The 26,561-nt window shown below is 43.6% G+C and overlaps 1 protein-coding gene across 1 annotated transcript in view; it reads right to left on the reverse strand.

The window, feature by feature from the left end:
* The window catches only part of PRLR (prolactin receptor), a 204,533-nt gene that overhangs the window by 28,930 nt on the left and 149,042 nt on the right, over positions 1-26,561 (reverse strand). The window contains exon 3 of the mRNA XM_088827647.1: positions 1,171-1,283. Coding sequence (XP_088683773.1) covers positions 1,171-1,240 — 70 coding nt within the window. The 5' untranslated portion in view covers positions 1,241-1,283. The remainder of the gene's footprint in view (positions 1-1,170; positions 1,284-26,561) is intronic.

The following is a 26,561-nucleotide window of genomic DNA, read 5'->3' on the forward strand; positions in this document are numbered from 1 at the left end:
GAAGGAAAAGCTTATATTTTAAAAAACATACAAAGTTTACAGCTCAATAATGAGCATATTTAGAAGTCAATTAAGACAACTGTTGATTATTTGGGGCTTATTTGAATACTTAAAGTTTCCATATGGATTGACCAATTTCCACGTTCCTTTTTCTCTTCCTGAAAGCTTCTCTCTCTCACATTTCACTGGTTATTAACAGTACCTTGAGAAAACTCAAGAGAGGAGGGTAAAGCTGTGAAACTGTCATTAGTCAAATGTTTCTTTCACCCGCTTTAGAAGAGATGGTTATAATGAATGGACAGTCTCACTTTCCCTATAAAATGAACACAAACATAGGGACAACCACAGAGGTACCCCTTGCCCCAATACACACAAGCTCAAACAGAAAAGCTCATATCAGAAACACATCCACAGATCACAGAGGAACAATATACACAGCTGCATACTTACAGAAGTAGATACTAGTCTACACATAGGTACATATGCAGAAATATGCACCCACAAATGCATATAGATATGCATATAGGTACAGACAGAAGCATTTTCAATCTGGTATGTACAGGGAAGCTAATACAGAGATATACACAAGTATACGCACTTACAAATAGACTGGGGTAGACACACTGAAATGTACACACACAGGCTCATACGTGCTAGTCTAGTTGTGAATTTCATTTCCCACATAACAGAGTTGGTTGTTCCTGTTTTCCACCACATAACAGCAATCCTCTTAGATCTCTTAACAGGTTTTCAAAGATTTTTCTCACACAACTTTTCATCTGAGGTGGAGGAAACATTATTATCCTCACTTTGAAAGTGTCTAAATCCAGACAACTACATTAACTGGCTCAAGGTTGCACAGCCAGTAAGGGACAGAACCAGGACTGAAACTGTGATACATCCCTGGCAGAGTTGTTTCTCTGCACTCCCAGAATGAGGATGGAAGTCAGAGCATGGTGACAGGATGTGGCATTAACGGCATCCAGTCTTTTGCATTAATTTTTGCCTTCATTTTAATCCCCATAATATTGTAAATAATTGAAGAGAAGCAAATGCCACGGACATTTTCATTTCCTGTAACTGTGCTGCAAAAGGACTGTGATGGATTCTCCCCTCCTCTTGGACAAATACTCCAGGGAGTGAAAGAGAACAGGACAATCTCTTACTTACCATTCAGAAGGCTGGCGTTGAGAAAAAGTAGCAAAATGAAAACCACTCTTGATGCCGCATTTTCCTTCATGTTGGCTCCTTCCTCTTTACACAGGAAATATATCAGAGGTTCACTGAAAGAGAAGGCACAGGCAACTTTTTGAAACAGCAAAAGTCTGGGGAGGCAAATGCACCACTTTATTCTGAGTGTTTGCAACTGATTCTTGCTCCTTGCTGAATGTGAATAACAAAACAGGAGGAAAGGAATGTAGGAAAATGTAACAAGGATAGCTTGGCTCAGAAGCATCACTGTGCACATGCTGGGAAAAATTCCACCACCAGAGGTCATCCGAAGACAACGTTCAAGGTCAGCCAAGCGCAAAGGGCTCCTTTGCACACACCCTGAGGGAAAATTGTTCTCTTTGCACCCACGCTGTTAGTTGCTAAGTTGTATCTGACTCTTTGAAACCCATGGACTGTAGCTTGCCAGGCTCCTCTGTTCACGGGATTTCCCAGGCAAGAATACTGGAGTGGGTAGCCGTTCCCTTTTCCAGGGGATCTTCCTGACCCAGGGTTGGAACCTGGTCTCCTGCATTGCAGGTGGATTCTTTACTGTCTGAGCCACCATGGAAGCCAGCCAATAATAGATCACCTGTTTTATGTGATACAGATTGTATGCCTTACAATAGAATTGTTCTGGGAGGGCTTTGATCTACTAGACAAAAATAAGGCATGCTGAAAAGTTGATGCTTTCAGTTTAACTCCCACCTGGCCCTGTGGATGCCACTAAGAAAGAGGGGGAAGGCTCTGCTGAAGGTTCTGCTTCGGAAGACTCTGTAAGTGTCCCGGGTCGTGGGCAAGGTTGTGAGCCATGCAGTGAACTCTAGTGGACCTCCACGTGATGACTCTTACCCCTTTGGAAAAGCCCTATAAACAAGAAATGACAAATCCCAGTAATAATTCAAAGTCCCTTGCATTTGAAGAATTAAGCAAATTTTGAACCTGCAGGGGTTGAGAGTTTTGAGAAATTTATTATTAGTATTATTTTTACCCTTGGAACAATTTGCAAAGCCTCTAAATGTCCTTCTAAGAAGAAAGGATTTTGAAAGACATTTGGAAAAGACTCATTAGCCTTTCTGGACTCCAAACAACTCTCGGAAAACAATAGATTTGATGAAGTAAGTATAAATTCTTGGAAGCCCATGACTTACATTTTCCCTTTAAATTTTACATTATTTTTTTAAATTGGGGGAAGGGCATGCAGGAGCAAGGCTGCCCATCCAGGGATGTTGGAAAATACTGAATGCTGTTGGATGAGCCTTGAAAAGACCAGGTTGGCTTTGCCAACTCCTCCTGGTTGGAGGGTGGATCTCCATCTGCCAGTCAGACACCACCTAACAACTTCTTGAAGTTCTTTCTACCTGCTATCATGCCCCTTGAGACATGCTTGGAAATAGAATTCTCAGTGACAATACAGGTTCTGGGTTTTATGTTGGGGATTGGAACTGGAAAATGGAACGGGAAAAACAAAGCAGCAGAAAGGGTAGAAGTTGAGAAATTATGAAGCAAAGAGACAGCAGAGTGGCCATGCCTGCCCCCAAGTATCTTAAACACTGTTGTTCTCCCTAATCCAGCTTCACTGGGTCCACTGAGACCTGAAAGAGTTATTTGTCCTGCACATATGGTGATCTCAGCTTGGCCTGGGGATGGGTGTGCTATCCACTGACTGAAAAAGTTCTAAAATAAACTTGAAACTCTCCTAAATAACATTTTCCAATAAAAGTACTTTCAAGAAACATTTTATTCCTAAAATATCCTGTAATCTGGTGAGTAGCCATGTGCACTTTTTGCTTCCTTGAAACCCCCGTGTCTGGGAACTGGACACTCTCATTGTGGTCCCATTTCTGTGTTTCAATAATGATTCCCAATTTACCCTGCATCTTACTCTCCAGCAGGGCAAACACAGTGCTGGGGTAAGTAAACCTTCAGAGAGAAAGATAATCCCAACTGCCTACTTCTAAGGGTGCTATGCTGAATGTTAACCTGATCACCTACTGTGGTCTCTTCCTGCACTAGGCACATCTCCCACTGTGCATGGACCATTTTTTTATGACTGGTGAACACGAGGCTGGAGATAAATTTTGTCTCATACTAAAAATAGGGTTACCATATGATTCAGCAATCTCACTCCGTGGCATTTATCTAAGATATATATACCCGAATGTCACTGTAACACTACATTCAATAGACAAGACATGCAAGCTATCCAAGTGTCCACGGACAGATGAATAGATAAAGAAGATCTGGTACATATACACAATGGAATATTACTCAGCCATAAAAATGACGGAAATAATGCCATTTGCAATTATAGATGGACTTAGAGATTATCATACTAAGTGAAGTAAGCCAGAGACAGAAATACAAATAGCATATGATATCATTTACATGTGGAATCTAAAAAATGATACAAATGAACATATTTACAGAACAGAAATAGTCTGACAGATATAGAAAACAAACTTATGGTTACCGAAAGGGAAAATGAGTGGGGAAGGGATAAATTAGAAGTTTGGGATAAGCAGATATACATTCCTATATATAAAATAAACAACAAGGTCCTACTATACAGTACAGGGAACTATATTCAATATCTTATAATAACCTATAATGGAAGAGAAACCCCCCAAAATATTTGAATGTTTGGATCAGATATTATATTCAGATCTAAAATCTGAATCACTTTGCTGTACATCAGAAACTAACACATTTGTAAACCAACTATACTTCAGTGAAAAAGTGTAAGTAACTTAAATAAAACTCTTTTGTTTGGGTTCACTTCCCCATTGCAAGCAGGATCTGATCAAGATTATTCATTCCACTTTGGGCTGGAACATCCAGAGAGTGTTCACAGACTGCTTGCAGTGATGGTTACAGTGGTAAATGGCTCCAAATGTTGGCAGTCCAACTAGGAAAAAGTGAACCTCACACCGCCACCAGAGGACAATGATCTTGGCTTCATTCCTCAATAGCTCTCTGAGTGTGACTGTGGTTTAAAAATTCAAGAATGAAAACTGAAAAGCAGGTCTGTAGCAAGTCAGCACCCTCATGCCTTGCCCATGACAAACTGCTTTGGCTTCCTCGCTTCCAAATCCTCAAAGATTCTACTATCTTTATGTCCCACCCGTTATCTTACTCTAATCTGCCTTGTTGAGTGTCATGTCCCACCGTGGTAGAACCCCACCCCCCACTTTCTTCCTCATTCTGGTAAGCCAAGTCTCATCTACACAGGGTAAAACTTGAGAAAGCAGTCTGGCAGTGTTTTCTTCCTTAATATTTATTTATTTGGGTGCATGGCCTTAGTTGCCCTGCAGCACAGGGGATCTTAGTTCCCTAGCCAGGGATGGAACCTTTGTCCTCTGCACTGGAAGGCAGATTTTTAACCACTGGACCAACTTGGAAGTCCCCAGTCTGGCAACTTTTGCCCTGGCCACTTGCTCTTCTGAGAAACAAGACCCACTCTCCCTGATGCAAAATCAGAGCCACAGTCCCATAGCCTGGGCAGAATCCACTGTGCACAGCAGGGAGGGCACGTCATAGGATAGAAGGCTGGGGGAGGAGGGTCTCCTGAGAGTTAAAAATAGACCTGAGCTCTCACTCTCCACCCTAGGTAGCTCTATCTGCATATTGTAGCTTATCCAGCCCCTGAACCAACCCAAATGCCAGAAATCTCGGTGCTATACTTTTGTGGGACTTGCTCCCAAGAGCTGATGTCAAGTGGTCCCGAAGAAAACACAGTTCTCACCTCGTCTTGCCTCATTTGTCACTGTTGCTCTGATGTTCTACTCAGATTTTTGGCTGAGCTCCCCTGACTCTAGAAATGGGCCTAGCATGGAGGGGAGGGGTTCTGAGGACCTACCTAGCTCTTGCAAGCCTCATTACCATGGACAAGCAGGGCCCCATCCAAGATCTGAATTTCTTGAAGGACTGTCACAAATGTGAAACGCACAGATCACAAGTATTCTGCTCAATGAATTATCACAAGATGGACATGTCTATGTGACAACCAGGTCAAGAAACAGAACAATAACAGCATCCTAGAAATTCCCCCAGTGCTTCCTCCCATCTCTACCCAACCCTTTCCAAGAGGAACCAGTTTCCTGACTTCTAACACTGAAGAGGAATTCCGCTTACTTTTGGACTCTATAGAAACACAATCATACAATATGCACATTTTGACTGTGTGTGTCTGGCTTCTTTCATTTCACATTGTTGTATGATTCATCCTTGTCATTACATGGAGTTTTACAAAATTCATTTTTAGTTCACATCATTCAACTTCATATTACACTGAAAGAAAGACCATAATTTATTTCCTCATTCTACTCTTGATGGACATTTGAGGTTTCCAGTTTTTGATAAACTTTGAAGTTTGCTAAGACTTACCAAGACTCTGATGGCAGAGGAGACCCACATACCTTATACCTGCTTTGTGTTCCTCCCCAACTTTCGGTTCTCTACCTTTAATGGTTAGGATACCACCTGCCATACATCTTGATTATAAATGCAAATTAAGTTTCAAATGCCGTCTTGTCCTCAAAATGCAAACCATCTCATTTCTTGCAACAAATTTAAAATACATCCATTCATGGTCTGAAATGTTAGGAACTGTGTTTGTTGCTTCCTTTGGGGTCTGCTGGGTCAGGTCCTCTACACTCTGGGTCTCCTTACCTTGCTGCAGCTCTACCTGTTTGATGGCCTGAGGCTAACAGAACATGGTGAGAACGCTACAGTACTTTTTTATTTCTAGGAATCTGGCTTTTGTTTCTAACACTGAATGCCAACATTTAGTTTGGAAAACAGAGGAGATAATCTGCTCAGGGTGGGGGGAGCAAGCAGCAGGAGGGATTAGCTATTTCACACCAGGCTCAAGATTAGGGCCATTATACAAGGTCTGTTCGGAGAAGGCAATGGCAAGCCACTCCAGTACTCTTGCCTAGAAAATCCCATGGATGGAGGAGCCTGGTAGGCTGCAGTCCGTGGGGTCGCTAAGGGTCGGACATGACTGAGCGACTTCACTTTCACTTTTCACTTTCACACCTTGGAGAAGGAAATGGCAACCCACTCCGGTGTCCTTGCCTGGACAATCCCAGGGACGGGGGAGTCTGGTGGGCTTCCGTCTCTGGGGTCACACAGAGTCGGACACGACTGAAGTGACTTGGCAGCAGCACAAGGTCTGTTGCTGCTGTTGTTGCTAAGTTGTATCTCTTTGCAACCCCATGGGTTGATGGCAGCCCAGGCTTCCCTGTCCTTCACTATCTCTCAGAGTTTGTTCCAATTCACATCCATTGAGTCAGTGATGCTATTTAACCATCTCATCCTCTGTTGCCCCCTTCTCCTCCTGCCTTCAATCTTTCCCAGCATCAGAGTCTTTTCCAATGAGTCATCTCTTTGCATCAGGCAGCCAAAAAATGGAGCTTCAGCTTCAAAAACAGTCCTTCTAATGAATATACAGGGTTGATTTTCTTTAGGATTGACAGGTTTGATCTCCTTGCTGTCCAAGGGACTCTCAAGAGTCTTCTCCAGCCCTCCAACTTGAAAGCATCAATTTATCAGCGCTAAGCCTTCTTTATGGTCCAACTCTCACATCCATACATGACTACTGGAAAAACCGTAGCTTTGGCTATATGGGCTTTCATCAGCAAAGTGATGTCTTTGCTTTTTAATATGTTGTCTAGGCTCCTCACAGCTTTCCTTCCAAGGAGCAAGCATCTTTTAATTTCATGGGTGCAGTCACTGTCAGCAGTCATTTTGGAACTGAAGAAAGTAAAATGTGTCCAAATTCATGTCAATATCTGCAGAATAAGTGACTTACTGAAGCCTTAAAGTTGGAAAAGCAGAACAAGAATCTAAGATAGAGGAGGAAATTCTTCACACAGAGGAACTGGTCCTGTGGTAGTATTAACGAACTCTGGACTTGGAGTGAGTTTAGCGTTCTGTCTTTGACAGGGGAACCTGAAGAGGTTTTCAGAACCACATGGCAGCTGCTCTTGAATGCAGACATTGAGTGTTGGGGATGCAGTCCTGGCCCAAGGGTGTGAGGATATGAAGGTTCCAGCTCTTCCTGGATTCAATGCAAATGTGTGCCCACAGCAACGAAGTGTTTATCAGTCCATAGCCCAGAAATCAGAGTGACACATCAGTCTGTGAACTTTCCAAGCTGAACTCTTGCTTATATGTCACCCATTATTGTTATTATTTTTTTTAATCTCTGCAGTGATCAAGTTTCCATTTTATTGCTTCTCAAACAGGTGGCCATCTCATCCCTTGTCCTGAGATACCCTTTGGTGGGGAACACCTGGCACCTTCCGTAAGGGATTCACTTCTATACAAAACGACCATCCCAGTTAAACTCAGCGGTTTAGTCAGAATATCATGGCGGTGTAGATGTTACTAGGAATAGTAGAGAAACTAGTCAACAATGTCCACCTCTGATTCCAGCCACCCCCTCCCTCCTCTCTTGTGAATCTCAGAACGTCTTGAAGGCTCTGTCTGTAAAGAGGCATCTAAGCAGAGCGGGTATGTGGGGTATGGTTATGGCCACGTGCTGAAAGAGGTAGACAATGGGCAGAGATTGCAACTGTGCAAACTAGAGCCAAGTTAAGGGCTGGAATCACATCTGGGGACTCACACAGAAAGACCTGCTGGCCCTTAACCTGATTGGGTAAATGGCCACATGGTGATGCACGTGCCTTTGCACAGGAGTCACTTTAATAAAACAGAATACTGAGTGCTTCCCCACAGCTGGAGGCATGGCTTCCAAATCCAAGTAAGCCAACACCACGCACTGGCCCCAACATCCCAGCAGGATCTTTGATCTGAGAGAGGCTTGTTTTCATTTAGCCTCCTTGGCTTGAAGGCAAGAACACGAACTGGGTAAATTTCAATTCTCCCCAGTCAGTGCAGTCTTCAGACAGATGGAAAATGCCCTTTGGCCTGACTTTCAGAGGAACTAGTTCCTCACAAGATCATCATCTAACAACAATAAAAAAAAAATCCACAAATTGTAAATTATGCTTTGCAGTTTACAGAGTTGTTCCACAGATTTCAGTGGTTTCAATCCAGGAATCACATTAGAACCATGTAGGGAGCCATTAGATTCACATTAGAACCATGAAGCCATTTATGGATGTGAGAGTTGGGCCATAAAGAAGACTGAGCACCGAAGAATCGATGCTTTCAAACTGTGGTGCTGCAGAAGACTCTTGAGAGTCCCTTGGAGTGCTAGGAGGTCAAACCAGTCAATCCGAAAGGAAATCAACCTTGAATACTCATTGGAAGCTTCATGCTGAAGCTGAAGCTCTGATACTTTGGCTACCTGATGCGAAGAGCTGACTCACTGGAAAAGACCCTGATGCTTGGAGAGACGGAGGGCAGAAGGAGAAGCGGATAACAGAGGATGAGATGGTTGGATGGCATCACTGACTCAATGGACGTGAGTTTGAGCAAAGGAAGCCTGGTGTGCTGCAGTCCATGAAGTCACAGAGTCGGACATGACTTAGCAACTGAACAACAAAGGGAGCTTATTCAAAGGACCGACTTCTACGTCTTGTCCCAAGAAATTCTGATCGATTCAGAACTGGATCCACAAGCACATGGACATTTTAACAAAGCTCTCCAGATGATTTTAATATAAAGTCAGAGCCAGGAACCACTAATGCCACCTAACACATATTATGCCTCTGCTGGGAGGCTCCCCTGGGTGCAAGAGGAAAGCAACGCTCAGAGAGGCTCTGCCCACCATCACACGGTGCAGGCAGCACAGCAGAAGCAGGAACCCAGCCTGCAGACTGGGAGTCCCGCCTCAAATTAACAACCTCACAGACAAAATGACAAAGCATTTACATGGTGATCTATAGATTTTAAAGCCCTTTCACCTCACAGTCTTATTATTCTTAGAATAATCCGGTGCAGTGGGCAGGAAAGCTATTGTTCCCACCACTACATCACGGCTCTCAAGTTAAAGGTGAGAAAACAGAAGCTCATGGGGTAAGTGGTTTAAACCACCAACCTCATCTTAAAAGCCTCTAGTGTGCTCAGAACTGCGTGGTGATAAAATTGACAAACCCTCATGCAGGATGCACCACATGCCAGGCACTGAGGGGTAAGGGCTATGAACACATCCATTTCACAGACTATTTCTGGACCTGGGGCCCAGAGAGGCTCCACGAGTTGTCCGAGGTCACGCAGCCAGCAAGCAGTGTATGGAGGGAAAGGAACTCTGCAGTTGGGCTCCACAATCTGGGGTGTTAAGCTTTTCACTTCTGATGGCTGCAAAGGAGCAGCGGACCCTACCTTCAAGAGGCTCCTGTACAAGGAACCCAACCGGTCATGGCTTGGTGGATAGGTTAGAGGACTTTGGGACCACAGGTTCTGAGCCATCTAAGGCATCTCTCTTTCAAGTAAAGGGTTCTTTCAGCAACTCCCTCTTCCCAAACCCTGCTCTGATTCAGGGTGCTGCTGGAATCTAGGGCTGGTCCTTTAAGAGCAGTGGATGTTCTTGGGCACTGTGTCCAGAGTCTCTCCTGGGCACCACTGCCCATGCCAGGTATAATGGGTCGACATTTTTGGAGGGTGAGACTTAGGAAGGGGTACTTTTGTAAATTAAAAAATTGTATTGCAATATAATCGTGTAGGAGGCTTCCTAGGTGGCACTAGTGGTAAAGAACCTGCCTGCCAAGGCAGAAGTAAGAGACGTGGGTTCAATTCCTGAGGTGGGAAGATTTCCTAGAGGAGGGCACAGCAACCCACTCCAGTACTCTTGCCTGGAGAATCCCAAGGTCAGAGGAGCCTGGCAGGTTGCAGTCCATGGGGTCGCAGAGTTGGAAATGACTGAAGTGACTTGGCAGGGCACAGCATAATTGTGTGGTAGGCTGCCGTCCATGGGGTCGCTGAGGGTCAGACACGACTTAGCGATTTCACTTTTCACTTTCACACATTGGAGAAGGAAATGGCAACCCACTCCAGTGTTCTTGCCTGGAGAATCCCAGGGACAGGGGAGCCTGGTGGGCTTCCGTCTATGGGGTCGCACAGAGTCGGACACGACTGAAGTGACTTAGCAGCAGCAGCTAAAACCTCTATCAAGTTACAAACCAATCATTTCTTTCCTGTGATGGGAACAATTAAAATCTAGTCTCTTAGGAACTCTGAACTTTATAATACATGGTTGTCTATAATCACTACTCTATGCATGAGCTCTCCAGGGATTATTTATCTGATTGCCAGTTGGTACCAGAACCGGCATTTAAACAAACATTTAGATGATTCTTATGAAGCCTCAGTTCTAGCACAAAGGACTAGGGAAGGCAGATACTGGTTAGGAGATAGGATTGCATCTTCCTCCATCCTCTGGGCCCGGAAAGGGCACTTTCCTAAAAGGACTGCATTGAACTGTTTCTTATGAGGAGGGCTAAGAGGTCTAAAGGACTCTCCCTCAGGGGTGGAGGTTCACACCAGGGAGAAACTATGACATTTTCAGGAATGCTGTAAGCCAGTGGGCTTCAGGTTGGTAGCTTGAAATCAGTCAGAGCAGCCATTGTATAAATTCCCACACTTATATGATGGGAATTGGCAAAATCAGAATTTTTCTTCTTCTTTTTTTCTTCTCCTGGGAGAGCAGTTGTTAAGCATTGAAGCAGCACACCCATAACACCACCTCCCCAGGCTCGGAGTCCCCACAAATAAGAGGAGGGCTTAGGAACAGTCAAAACTTTCAGGCCAGCTTAATGCAGGTTTGCAGAGAGCTTTTTGACTGGGGGAGACGTCATGGATCCCAGCTCCCTTCCTTCTTCCCTTTCCTCTCATCTGCCTTCCTGTCTGTGCTGACTGAACCCTGCTCTCCTCAGAGTCCTGGTCAGACTCCCCTCATTGCTGCCCCTGACAGTTGAGGCTGCAGGTTTATTATTTTCCTACTTCCTGTTGATGTCTGCAATCTAAGGTTAGCGAGACCTCCAACTGCTTAACAGGTTAGCTTTCTTACTATGGTACAGAAACCAAAATCAAATCAAACAAAAAACCAACCAAACAAAAAACCCCCCTGAAATCATAACCTAAGAACTCAGCTCACCTTGACCCTTGTCTGTGTGCCTCCCACGGTCGCCTGGGGTTCTCTGATAGAACCTTTTCAGCTTGGGTCTATTCACTCAGCCTGGAGCGTGCCCTGACCTGCCCAGCCACCCTGCCCACGGCTCTCCACAGCGGGGGGCCACTTGAGCTCTACCAGGAAGTTCTGGGTGAATGTCCATCCATGAGAGAAGCCCAGGGAAAGCTTGCATTGGGTCCTGTTCCATTCCTGGTGCTGGGATCCTGCCTGGTCAGTGGTCAAGACCCTAGTTCTCCCATAACCAGGCCCTTCAGACTGATTCTCTGCTCAGTGCCCAGATCAGTGGGCACGGATGTCACAGATAACAGACCAGTGACTCCTAGGGCTGGCCTGCACCCCACATTCTGCCAACCCCAGTATCCATGGTGTGTGGCCAGACCATCTTTCTGGCAGAATTCCTACATACTGCCTCCTCGTAGCTCAGCTGGTCACCTATCTGCCTTCCGGCTGTCTTTTTCACTGTCCGTCCACTCTCCTGCTCTTCTTGGAGGACTGATTGGTTTCAAGGTCCTGGTTCCTCTTGGTCTGATGGCTCTCATTCCTACAGAGCAGGAAAACACCTCTCTGCATTCTTAGTGTCAGTTAGAATTAGTCTCTGCACACTTCCAAAAGCTTCACACTTTCCCATTTCCTCCATTCCCTCATTTCTCAGTAAATCTATTGGCTGTTTTCACATCTGGCTCACTTCCCTGTCAAAATATGCTCAGCCCTGTGTAATGTGCATGTTCATTCATAGACTAGAGTGTGCGTGTGTGTTCAGTCAGTCATGTCTGCAGAGTCGTGTCTGACTCTTTGTGACCTTATGGATTGCAGCCCAGAAGGCTCCTCTGTCCTTGGGATCCCCCAGACAAGAATATTGGAGTGGGTTACCATGCCTCTTGATGAAAGTGAAAGATGAGAGTGAAAAGGTTGGCTTGAAGCTCACCATTCAGAAAACGAAGATCATGGCATCTGGTCCCATCACTTCATGGGAAATAGATGGGGACGCTTACTCCTTGGAAGGAAAGTTATGACCAACCTAGATAGCATATTAAAAAGCAGAGACATTACTTTGCCAACCAAGGTCCGTCTAGTCAAGGCTATGGTTTTTCCCGTGGTCATGTATGGATGTGAGAGTTGGACTGTGAAGAAAGCTGATCACCGAAGAATTGATGCTTTTGAACTGTGGTGTTGGAGAAGACTCTTGAGAGTCCGTTGGACTGCAAGGAGATCCAACCAATCCATTCTAAAGGAGATCAATCCTGGGTGTTCATTGGAAGGACTGATGCTAAAGCTGAAACTTCAATACTTTGGCCATCTCATGCGACGAGTTGACTCACTGGAAAAGACTCTGATGCTGGGAAGGATTGGGGGTGGGAGGAGACGGGGACGACAGAGAATGAGATGGCTGGATGGCATCACTGACTCGATGGACATGAGTTTGAGTGAACTCCGGAGTTGGTGATGGACAGGGAGGCCTGGCATGCTGTGAATCATGGGGTTGCAAAGAGTCGGACACGACTGAACTGAACTGAACTGAACCATTCCCTCATCCAGGGGATCTTCCTGACTCAGGGATTGAACTGGTGTCTCCTGCATTGCAGGCAGATTCATCACCCACTGAGCCACTTGGGAAGGCCCACACAGATTAGTAATAACAGCCCAAATCAGCCCCCTTCCTCCCACTCCCAGCCCAGAACAGGTAAGCATTTACTATCACATGACCCCTGCATATTCCCAGCAACAACCGCTAAACCCCTCAGTCATTTAAAGAGAAAATCGTGGTTGTATCCTCTTCCACCCTGAAGGAGATTTATTGGTGGAGCCGGAAGTGGCATCAACCACATGACAGGAAGAGGAGTGGGATTCAACCAGAAGATCAGTTTGAATTATGTCAGGGAGCCAGGCAGCCTGGCTAAGGCCGAGTAATAAGATAACTTGTTTGATGTCTCACTGGGAAGACTAATTATGCTTGAATATTCGTTCTTTCATTCATTTTTTCATCAAATATTTATCTTCTTCACCTCCTTCAGGCCATTGCTTGCTGACACCTTATCAGCAAGACCTTTATTGACTAGTCTTCAAAGCATCTTCAGCACTGCTCCACTTTCCTCATCCCCTGCATTGCTTCACTGTTCTCTACAGCATATACCATCATCTGACCTATGATATTTTTCATTATTATTACTACTTTTTTTGTTGTTGTTGACGGTATGTGTCTGTCCCCTAGGCTGTAAGATCTGCGAGAGAAGAGATTATGCAGGATAGTACTTAGGACAGTGGCTTAAATCCCAGTGATCTTAGACTATTCAGTTCTGTGTATGTTCTGGAAAACAAATCACGTATTACTGAAACTACGTCTGTCCATTCCAGAGGGAACTGGTTTCTTTGCTCCCCTAAAATCACAGCATTATCAGCAACCAATTAATCCATGGTGCTAGAATCCTCCCATCCCTCTTTCTTTAAGAATATTTAAGACGAGAGACTTTTGAACCAATTATCTGAGTTGGAATCTTGTTGTCAGTTACTAGATGTGTGATCCAGTTTACTTGCTCAAATTCTCTGTGCCACAGTCTCTCTAAAATGGGAACACAGAAAGGATCAACCTTCCTTAGAGCTATGATGAAGATTCAATGAGTTAGTATTTGTAAGGGGCTTAAATAGTGCCCAGTCTACAATGAGGACTATATAAATATTTGTTAAATTTTCTCCATTCCCCACTGTTGACTGCTTCTCCCTCCTAACTCTCTCTCACCCAAGAACTTCCCATAGCAGAAGAACAAAGGTAGAGTGGCTTCCTCTCCATTAGAAATGTTACAGTTAGAATTTCAGTGGAGGTGACGGGGATGTGAGCTGACTGGATTATAGTCCCTACCTCTGTGCTCCCTCCCAGTCGGCAGGTTCTATACCGCCATCTATTGGCACTGGACACACTCTTGTGTGAACGAAAAAGAACAAAGAGCCTGCACAGCACTCAACTCTACAAAGATGAAGTTGCCAGCCACAGTCAATGACTGACTGACAGTGCACCCTGAGAGGAATTCAGGATGAAAAACACAGCTTTGGAAAAACAGCCCCTTGGACAGTTAGATGTATAGCTCATACGTGCGTGCATGCTAAGTCATGTTTGACTATTTGCGACCCTATGGACTGTAGCCCGCCAAGTTCATCTGTCCATGAGATTCTCCAGGCAAGAGTCCTGGAGTGGGTTGCCATGCCCTCCTCCAGGAGATCTTCCCAACACAAGGGATCAAAGTCACATCTCTTATGTCTCCTGCACTGGCAGATAGGTACTTTACTACTAGTGTATAGCTCAGGGTAGGTTTTAATGAATACAGGTTCTTGCATCTTCCCACACATAGAAGAGCAACAAAATTATACTTCAGATAGCCATTCTTTATGACCAGCAGTAATTCTTCTTCAATTATTATTGAAATATAGTTGATTTACAATGCTGTATTAGTTTCAACTGTACAGGAAGGTGATTATATATATAAAATATGTATTATATAATTATATATTTTTATATATGATTATAAAATTATATAATATATTTATATATATCATATATATATAAAAGATAAAGAAATGTAATAACATCAGATATGCAGGTAACACCACCCTTCTGGCAGAAAGCAAAGAGGAACTAAAGAGCCTCTTGATGAAAGTGAAAGAGGAGAGTGAAAAAGCTGGCTTAAAACTCAACATTCAAAAAACGAAGACCATGGCATCCATTCCCATCACTTCATGGCAAATAGATGCAGAAACAGTGGAAACAGTGACAACCTAGACAGCATATTGGAAAGTAGAGAAATTACTTTGCCAACAAAGGTCCATATAGTCAAAGCGATGGTTTTTCCCGTGGTCATGTATGGATGTGAGAGTTGGACAATAAAGAAGGCTGAGCACCAAAGAATTGATGCTTTTGAACTGTGGTGTTACAGAAGACTCTGGAGAGTCCCTTGGACTGCAAGGAGATCAAACCAATCAATCCAAAAGGAAATCAGTCCTGAATATTCATTGGAAGGACTGATGCTGAAGCTCAAACTCCACTACTCTGGCCATCTGATGCGAAGAGCTGACTCACTAGGAACGACCCTGATGCTGGGAAAGACTGAAGGCAGAAGGAGAAGGGGATGACAGAGGATGAGATGGTTGGATGGCATCACCGACTCAATGGACATGAGTTTGAGCAAGCTCTGAGAGACGGTGAAGGACAGGGAAGCCTGGCGTGCTGCAGTCCATGGGGTCATAGAGTCGGACATGACTAAGCAACTGAACAACATATATTTTCTTATTTAGATTCTTTTTCATTATAGATAATTACAAGATGTCGAGTAGAGTTCCCTGTGCTATACCATAGGTCCTTGTTAGTTATCTATTTTATACATAGCAGTGTGTGTATTTCAGCAGTAATATTTTGCAAGCTGTATGCTGAATTGCATGTATTTTTCCCAGCCAAAAATCATATGTAAACTTTCTCCTCCTTTACGTCTTCAGAAGAGTTCTCTCCCTGAGAAGCTGTCTCCTGGGTTATAGTCCTCAGTAAGGTCCTTGAAGAAAATCTAAACCCACTCTTCCATTGTGAGTCATTCTTTAAGGCATCACCTGCACCCTGTGTGTGGGTGGAGTTGCACTTCTCATCTCTATGACTTTGGACTTGACCATGTGAAGAGCTCTGGTCAAAGGGGAAGGAAGGGTTGTGACTGTTTTTGTTGTACCTGAACAGAAGCCTTAAATACAACTGCAAGCTATTGTATTTATCGACTAAGGTCTTCCTGCTCTTGTTCTCAGGTTGTTCCACATGGTGCCTCCTCCCTCCATCTGGGTTTCGGAATGAGAAAACAGGTGGAGCCCAGATAAGCCAGCTCAGTCCAGCCCATCCCAGCAGAGCCATGGCCAACCTGCAGCTAAGCCACAGTCCTTATGTAAAGTGAGCAAAAAGGAAACGTGTTGTAAGCTACTGAGGGAACACTGTTTTGTTATCATCGCAGAACTGACTAATCAAGGGCAAAAGCAGTAGAAGGAGAACATATGTTTTGCAAGACTGTTCAAGCAAGATTATTTTTTCACAGAGGGATCTCTGTATGTGTTACATATGTGTCTATGAATATACTGTCATCCAGACACAAAACAACTTTGCCATAAATATAATCACTCATATTGGTAATAACCTTGTCTACTATGTATATTTTAATTTCTAGAAAGGTGGGCTTGGGGAGTGAGAAGTTAAAATAAAATAAAAAATACACTGGTGATCAACTAGTATTACCTCTCTGGCACCCTGTTTATTTGTCTCAGGAGGAAATGAACAGCAGGAGTGCTAGAAGCACAGAATTTTGGATACAAAAGAGGCCAAAAGACTGGAAAGGATTCTGATCCAATGTCTCCTTTTACACGCTGGGCAACTAAGGCCTGGAGAGATGAAGTGTTTTGGCCTAATGCCTGATGGGAGACTCTTTTAGAGGACTGACAGCAGGCTGTCTACACATCTGAGGAAGTTGCAGTGTCTAAGAAGAAATTGTTAAGAATGTGGCAAAAGCATTTTTCCTCTCTAATTCCTGCTTTTTCCTGCACCTCGGTTAGTTAGAATGCTGGGAGACCACAGGAGTAGCAAAAGCTTCTAATGTTCATCAGAATTTAGTTCTCCTTTTCCTCTGGGCAGAGAGTTAAAGTTTGCTTCATTGACTCTCCTGTAGTTAGAGTCAAGTGAAGGAGTTGGGGCCCCTGGATTGGGCAGATGTACTTCTCGTCTAGTCCTGATCTCTTAAGATATTCACGTATTCTCTCTCTCTGATCCATTACTGCCCAGAGGAAAATGAAATTGGAGACTTCAGTCTTAAGGGCTAAGTATAGCCAACAGATAGAGGAATCCTGCATCTTCTGCTGACGCCCATTGGACTGGGACTTGGGTGTGAAACAAACTTCTGGTCATTAAGCTTCTGAGATAAACAGAAGTTGGGTGTTATAATGACTAGTCTTACATAGCATTACTAATCCAGGGGTAATCCAAAGACAATAAGTGCAACTTAGTTTAGATGGTAATTACCATATTTAACTGAGGAGAAGAGCTGTAAATAAGAAAGAAGCCTCTGACCTCTGGCCCACGGTCACTGCTGTATCTTGAACATCATCATCAAAGTCTCGGACTAACCTCTGCATTGCTTCCTCTGCATTTTCAGCCCCCACCCACTACCCTGTCACATTCATATGAGTCCACAGGTGTTCAACATCACTTGTTGGATGGAAGGCTGACTACTTTTACAAAGCCATATATAATTTATTATTTTGATTCACAGATTCACTGAAAGAGCACTTGACCTTGAGCTCTATAACACATACTTCCCATTAATCAACAGGTATTCCCTATCATTGAGGGATATGTTCTGACACCTTATGGATTCCTCCAAAAAAGTTGTTCAGATTCATCAATTTGAAATGTAGGAGAGATGGGTGACAAAGTCAGTGGAGAGCTAGTTGCTGGATAAGTGAACTTAAATAGTGATACACTTCTGTAGTGCAAAGTAAGACAATTGCACTTAGGAAAAACAGGTAAAATATGCTTAATATCTTAAAGGAAAGTGCTAATGTCAATTATAAAAGAATCCCTCCACAGATTTCTTAATAAGTCCACCGCCCCGTTAGTGTGCATTGACAAACAGTAGACCTAACTCCCAACTGGTTGCCAGGTTTCTGTGCAATGTATTTGCACAAAGAGAGTGGGCTTATGCAAATATGACAGAAAGTGAAGAAGAACTAAAAAGCTTCTTGATGAAAGTGAAAGAGGAGAGTGAAAAAGTTGGTTTAAAACTCAACATTCAGAAAACTAAGATCAAGGTATCTGGTTCCATCACTTCATAGCAAATAGATGGGGAAACCAAGGAAACAGTGACAGACTTTATTTTTGGGGGCTCTACAATCACTGCAGATGGTGACTGCAGCCACGAAATTAAAAGACAGTTGCTCCTTGGAAGAAAAGCTATGATCAACTTAGACAGCACACTAAAAAGTAGAGACATTACTTTGCCAACAAAGGTCCATCTAGTCAAAGGTATGGTTTTTCCAGTAGTCATGTATGGATGTAAGAGTTGGACTATGAAGAAAGCTAAGGGCTGAAGAATTGATGCTTTTGAACTGTGGTGTTGGAGAAGACTCTTGAGAATCCCTTGGACTGCAGGGAGATCAAACTAGTCTATCCTAAAGGAAATTAGTCCTGAATATTCATTGGAAGGACTGATGCTGAAGCTCCAATACTTTGGCCACCTGATGTGAACAACTGACTCACTGGAAAAGATCCTGATGCTGGAAAAGATTGAAAGCAGTAGGAGAAAGGGATGACAGAGGATGAGATGGTTGGATGGCATCACCAACTCAATGGCCATGAGTTTGAGCAAGCTCTGGGAGTTGGTGATGGACAGGGAAGTCTGGCATGCTGCAGTCCATGGGGTTGCAAAGAGCTGGACATGACTGATACAAATATCTGCATATTTGGCTGCCATGACATTGGCCTGGCAGAACCCAGTATATCACTGTTGACTCACTGCTTTACAATAATAACATTACCTTTTTGTACAACATGCAGTTGGTGTGTCTTCCAGACAACCCTCTCTGAGACTACCAAGGGAAAAAAAAAAAGATTAGGAAGTCAGTATCTAAAAGTTTAGTTAATTTCTCCTTATCTGTGTAAACACTCTTCTTGGAGTATTATCTATCCATAATGATCTTTTATTTTTCATCCCTGGTCAGGCAGATGTCCCATCCTAGGCTTCTCAACTCAGCTTCAGAGACAGAGATTAATTTTAACACTACAACAAGAACAATATAATTTGGAAGGGAAGTTTGTTGGTTTGCTGATGCCTCCAGTTTGGTCAATTACTAACTTATTTACAAGTCAAAATATAAGTGGTGAGGGATGCTTTTCATGGGAGTGCTTCAGCAGAGGATCTGATCTGCGCCTGGATGTCTGGTATGCCTTTCTTAATGTCTTTGATTGCTCAGAAACCCATTATAATCCCCACCTTTGCCTTCAAGCTCTGTGCTGGTGCCAGGCACATGGAGCTCAAGTGGGGCCAGTGAGTCAGTCTGGGAACAGCAGCAGATAATGTTCATTTTAATATCTGGAGGCATTCAGAAGACAAGTTTCTTGATTAGGGGCACTTATATGCTGACCAAATGAAGGATGAGTAAAGCAAGGGTCAAAGCCTCCACCACGCCATCTTCCTTCTCCCTGTTTACCCTTCTGGACGTCACATTTAGCTCCATGTCACTTCACGGGTTAACAGGAGCAAGGATTCTGTGGGTAGACAGGAACCACATTCCATGGTCCAGACAGTTGGCCAAATCCCTTAGGAAGCATTTCTGTCTTCCTCTCCAGAGTTCCTCTCCCTGTCAGCTGCCTTGACTTGCCCCTTTATCTTCCTTCTCTACTCTGCTTTAAACCCCAAGCCATCTTGTTCTTCCTCAGCTTGTATGTCTCATTGGCTAAAATACCAGGATGATTTCTAGAGAAATTATAAATATCGTGTGTTCCTCAAAGTATGCCCCATGGGAGTGGGGGGGTCTCAGCCTTTCCATCATGTGGCTTGTTAGAGTCTTCTCCCCACTGACGTGGCTCCCTTTCTATGTAGGCATAGGGCTGTGGGGAAAATGTGATTTCTCCATGCTGTTTCAGAAGCAATAAAGACTGATACATGGCTGCCCACTTGAAAGCCCAGCTGCCTCCTCATCTTTAATTTCAGCTTTCCTGTCTTGAGGCAGGGACTTCCTTGGGTCCCCCCAAAGTGGGGGATACACAGTCCACAGAGCATCAGGACTGGACCCCATCAAGAACTGATTATGAATCTTGATTTATCATTCTTCCTGAACCCACCCAGACCAGTATTTCATGGGTGTCAAGAACTGTGTTTATGTTTCTTTTCTTCTATATTCCTCATACTTAGTACAAAGCTCAATGCATAAAAGGGACTCAGTAAACGGTTTTGAATGAATGAAATGTCCTCAGTGTTGGTTGCATTTAGAGGGAATTTGGGAAGGATTTTACTCTCCAATGGGCTACCAGTCATTGGCATATGTTGTTGAGAGAGGTAACGCTTTGTCTATCTTGAGTGGTCTAAAAAATTGATAATAATAACAATGTGTGTTTTAATTGGATTTAAAATTTTCAAAGTATTTTCTTATAAAATATTTTATCGTTTTCCCCAACCCCATGAAATTTCAAGATGGATCACTGAGTTTGCAAGTGCTTCTGGCTGTTCAACAGTAGAGGCAGAACTGGTGCCTTGCCTATTGAGAGTAAACTGGTGTAATTTTTCTGGTAATACGTGTTAAAAGCCTTAAGAATGTAGATACACTTTGACTTACAAAATATACCTCCAGAAATTCATCACAAATGAACAGAGATAAGAAAAACAATTTTGTATACACACACACAAATCCTCCCATGCTATTTATAAAAAAGAATACTGGGAAATATCTAAATATCAAATCATAAAGGCTTATTTAACTAGATCATGGGTGGTGCTAGTTGCTCAGTCACGTCCGACTCTTCTGCGACACTGTAAGACTGTAACCCGCCAGGTTCCTTTACCCATGGGATTCTCCAAGCAAGAATACTGGAGTGGCTTGCTGTTTCCTCCTGCAGGCGATCTTCCTGACCAAGCGATCGAACCCAGGTTCTCCTGCATTGCAGGCAGATTCCTTACCATCTGAGCCACCAGGAAAAATCATGGTATAGATATACAGCAAAATATTATTTAATCTTTAAACTAATGTGACACAACTTTAATCATATGCAAATAAGTGGAAGAAAGAAGATAACTGGGTACAGAAATTGGATGCGTTTGACCTTAATTCTAACAGTATGTATTTCCACATATGCACAGAAGAAAAACTGGGGCTATACTTAAATATATGCACCCAATATGTCTGCAGGGGTTATCTCTGGGAGGATGATTCTAAAATTAAAAAATATTACTTCAGGAATAAAATATTACTAAAATACTTAAAATAAAAAGTTGCTACTTTCATAATTGAGGGAGAAAATCTCAATAAAACTGTTAACACCATAAAAACAATCTCTTCATGAAAACCTAGCATTTTAGGGTGTAAATACATGGATGAAGTCCCCTCGAGGATGGGGTACCGAAACTGCTTCTCTGTGTTGTGGCAAAATTTTCAGCTGTTGACAGCTAGCTTCCCAGTGTTAATCAGTGTGTGAGTGAGCACGTGACCCATCTCTTGGGCAATAAGAGGTTTTGATATGTGATAACAATAGCACAAATTGTTTATAAATTCACTGTCACTAATATGTCATCTATCATTTATTTGTATATATGGACAAAGATTCTGTATATTTTCTCAGTCATGTACTATATATAGAATTATATCATTTGGAAATGTGAGTTTTTTGGCAAAAATTACTATAAGCACTTTTATACATGCATATACTAATATATCACTTACATAGCCCCCAGAATTAAATAGAAAAAGCTCAAAAAAAAAAAAGATGGGTTTCAATAGTTTCTGAGGTCCCGCGCACATTGCTTTTAAGAACTTGCTCTGTTTCTCAGAACTCCATAACTATGTCCATTTTAGAGTTAAAATCCCCAGGGGCAACTAGCCATTATATGCCATTAAACTTCCAACAAGTGGATGAGAGGCAGTTTCATGGAAAAACTCCTTTTGTAGAGCCTCAAAGAAGGGTGGGGTCATCTTAATAAAACAGAGTTCAAGAAGTTCATTTGGGTTCTCTATGGAAAACTGGGTACTTGTTTTATCCTGGCCCTTCAGTTTCTGGTCATCCTTGGTATGAACAGCAAGAGGAACTGGAACGTTGAAGTATGGAAAAGAGGGAAAGAAGGTGAAAAAAATGGGAGAATCTGAAAGTCCAAAGGATGGTTAGGAAGAAGGGCAGCTGAAGGGCTCAAGGGTTAAGCCTACAGCCAGAAATCTGAGCATCTCAGCCATACCCTGAAACTATTCCCGGGGTCAGTCTCTCGCTCCCCTCACCTTGCTCCATCTTGGACCAGCACATCTTGTCTATCCATGATTTAATCACATGTTCACACTCTTGTACAATATGTTCTTTCAAACATCTTCATTCAAAGCATCAGGGATACTTACCCAGCAGGATAATTACTTGTGTCTCTTACTGGTTCGTATTTACTCTGTTTTATTCTTTTCCTTTTACTCATCTTTCCTCAGGAGCCCTCTCTCGACAAAAAGCCACCTGTCCAATCAAAGATGTAACAGCTAGCGATCTGAGCTGGCTGGATCTGCAGGGAGAGCGAAAAGCACTCCCAGAGAAGACTCACTGAGAGAAAAAGGGAGGAGAATGGGAGCCAGGATTCACCCTCTTCTAATGCATTTTCAGAAAACTTCAAGGTGAAGCTAGTTTAGTGACTGGAACAACAATCCATTCATCCATTGAACCATCAGTCCATCCATCCATCCATTCATCCACCCATCCATCCACTTTCAAATGTTCACTGAGCATCTCTGATGCACCAGGCACGAGCAGGGTCCTGAGAATATAGCCTTGTGCTAAAGCAACCCTCCTAGTACTCAGACTGGTAGAGAAGATAAAAGCTAGTAAAACATTTTGGTGTAAATGACACAAGTATAAGAAGGACTCCACAGGCCACGATAGGCAACAGTGAGCAGATTTAACCTTCTCAAGAAGGTTGGGACTTCCCTGGGGCAGCGCCTGGGGGATGAGGAGGAGAAAGCCCCACTTGCTTCTCTATTCACAGCCCGCCTTTAACTGGGCCTGGTGGACACTCCTGGTTGCTTCTCCAGCAACCACTTCCCCTTTGTTTTCACACACTGAGCTCAGTTTTGTCATCTATTAGCTGTCCAGTTTCAGAGAAAGAAGAGGTATCAGTCTACAGGAACCATGGTAATCTCACTTTCCATTTGTCTGTGATTGGTTTAGGAGTGGTTATCCCACCCAGTTCTGGCCACTGAGACATGGCAGAAATCTTCTGGGATCTGCTGGGGAAGATGTTCTTCCTTCCTGGTCAAAAGAGAGAGTGGGGAGGAAAAGTCTCCCCAGATGGAAAGAGTCTGGGTCATTGATGTTACTGTGAGTTGCTGAAGCAAAACTGGGACTGGTTTTCTCAGGACTTCTTTGGTGAGTGTTATGTGCCCATTATTGAGCGCAGTTTTAGCCAGGCATCTGGCCTAGGGGGGAAAATTTCATCAAATGTTTGCATGGACAGCTCAGTGGTCTAACCGGTGAAATAGGTATGTTTTCAACACTAGCGGCTTACAGGTGGAAAGCTGAGAACTATTAGGATGATGCTACGAAGGGAAGATACAAAGAAGTGTGTGGCCAGGAGTACTGTGTTATTTGGGCACATTTAAAGTAATCCTTTCTTCACTATTGCTTTATGTGTTTGATTGTCATTTTGATTTTTTCTTTTCAGTTCTCTGGACAATGGCATATTTAGTGCTGGGACTCATTAGAAGTAAAAATCCAGTAATTACTCTGTCTTTTGATCTGTCTTTTGAGTGTGCATGCTCTGGCAAAGGAAATATGGAATCTCACTGGTCATCTAGCCAGGTATATAAATGATTGCCACGTCATGAGACATTTTCTCAAATTTGAGAAAAATCATAAATATTTGGTACCAACTATTGGAAGTCCAGAAATAAACTCATCTGGTTCAGTTTTCTGGATCCTTCTCTAGCAAACAAAAGCCACCTGCATGTTTCAGGGTCTCCCACCATGGACTCAAAGTTTCAGGAGCCAAAAGAACTGTATCTTCCTGTGTCTCAGGCACAGGAAAACAGACTCAACAACTCTGGTGCCTGGGCGGCCTTGAGCACCATTTCCTCTGATATTGTCTGGGAGGGTCTTCCAGGAAAAGTTCCTTCAGTGTTCTCAGTCTAGCCCTTTGTTTGGCTGGTCTCAAGGATTAGTTGATAAAGAATCTGCCTGCCAATGCAGGAGATGGGGTTTTGATTCCTGGGTCAGGAAAATTCCCGTGATAGGAAATGGCGACCCACTCCAGTATTCTTACCTGGAGAATCCCCATGGACAGAGGAGCCTGGCGGGGTACAGACTACGGGGTCACAAAGAGTCAGACATGATGCAGCACACACTCAAGCATGGAGGGTTATTTGGTAACAAAGAGTCCATGAGATGGTTGGGGCTTGGGACTAGATGTGAACTGAGGCTGCAGCGTGATCCAGGTGGACACACTTACGGATCTGGACAGGTACAAAGTGACCCTAATTACCTGAGATGTGACGCAAGCAGCAGAAAGTGGTGTCTAGAGCTGGTTCTGCTCTTTCTCAGTCAGATTGATTTTGGCCCCTCTCTTCCTCTTTCTGAGATGAATTTCTTCTAATAGACAGGGTTCAGAGGCTCCCAACTGTCTGGCTTTCCTCAGTCCATTATTGTGAGGATGAGATGAATGGAGATCATGAAAGTGCTCCATGGGACTGCCAGTCCCATTTATACACAGGCAAAACAACCAATCAGATTCCATATTTCCTTTGCCAGTGCATGCATACTTCCAAAGACAGCTGCTACTGCTAAGTCACTTCAGTCGTGTCCGACTCTGTGTGACCCCATAGATGGAAGCCCACCAGGCTCCCCCGTCCCTGGGATTCTCCAGGCAAGAACACTGGAGTGGGTTGCCATTTCCTTCTCCAATGTGTGAAAGTGAAAAGTGAAAGTGAAGTCGCTCAGTCGTATCCGACCCTTAGCGACCCCACGGACTGCAGCCTACCAGGCTCCTCCATCCATGGGATTTTCCAGGCAAGAGTACTGGAGTGGCTACGCAGAGTAATTACTGGATTTTCACTTTTAATGAGTCCCAGTAGTCAATAAGGAGTGGATGCTCCCTGGATCCTCCAAGTCCCTCAGAGTCTGTGAGCAGAGGTCTAAGCGTGCTACCTGGTGATGATCTCCCTTTGGCTGGGAGCCCAGTGACTCCTCTGAGCCTCTCAGTTCAGGATTCAGGACAGGGTCTCTTGGTTCACAAGGAACCACAGACCCCAGGGGCCCATACAGTAGAGGAAATAGGGCCCAAAGCCCATGCCAGTCACTCCATTATTTGCTAGTGTCAACACCAAGAACTTTGTGGTTGGGTAGATGCATATTTGCTCAGGGCTGGACCCTTGGCAAAGCAAACACAGTTGGTCTTTGGTGAATTTTTGCTTTCTCTTTGACATTCTGTTCTCTCTCTGACTTTTTTTTGTCCTTCTCTACACAGCTGGTGATTTCAGGAGCTCTCTGCTTCCCAGAACTCTACACTGGCAGTACTAGCAAATTTGAGAGGAATGTGGCATGAGACTTTCTATAATGATGGAAAAGATCTTTGTCTTCCTTTCCAATATGGCAGCCACAGCCATATGACTGTCGAACGTTTGAAAGGTGGCCAGTGTGACTAAGGAACTGAATGTTTAATATTATTTAATTTTAACGAACTTATATTAAAATTGCCGCATGAAGCCAGTGGCTAGTGCATTGAACTGTGCGGGTCTAGAGCTCAAAACCTCAATCATTTCAGTCCTTCCACTCTCATCACAATTAATCTGTTCTGCAGATGATGGATAAAGAAGATGTAGTACAGGACTTCCCTGGTGGTCCAGTACTAAAGAATCTGCCTGCCAAGGCTGGGGATGTGGGCTCAATCTCTAGTCCAGGAAGATCCCACAATGCCCGCGGGGCAACTAATAAGCCTGTGTGCCACAACTACCGAGTCTGAGCTCTAGAGCCTGTGCTCCAGAGCAAGAGAAGCCATTGCATGAGAAGCACTGCAGCAAAGCGTAGCCCCCACTTGCCGCAACTAGAGAAAGCCTGCACGTAGCAACAAAGACCCGGCACAGCCAAAAAGAAGTAAATAAATAAAGAAATAAAAATAAAATTAAAAAAACATGTAACACAAATATACCATGGACTGCTACTCAGTCACTAAAAAGGATGAAATAATGCCATTTGCAGTAACATGGATGCAACTAGAGATGATCATAGTAAATGAAGCAAGTCAAAGAGAAAGACAAATATCCTAGGACATCATTTATATGTAGAATCTAAAATATGATACAAACGAACCTATCAACAAATCAGAAACAGCCTCCTGGGCACAGAAAACAGACTTGTGGTTGCCAAGGGAGAGGAGGTTGGGGGAAGGATGGAGTGGAAGGTTGGGGTTAGTGGATGTAAGCTATTCTACATAGAATGGTTATACTGTATAGCACGTGGAACTATATTTAATATCCTACGATAAGCCATAATGAAAAGAATATAAAAAGAATATAT

This window comes from Moschus berezovskii, chromosome 18, assembly GCF_049115385.1.
Source record: "Moschus berezovskii isolate FMDL1 chromosome 18, NW_MosBer_1.0, whole genome shotgun sequence".
Lineage (NCBI taxonomy): Eukaryota > Metazoa > Chordata > Mammalia > Artiodactyla > Moschidae > Moschus > Moschus berezovskii.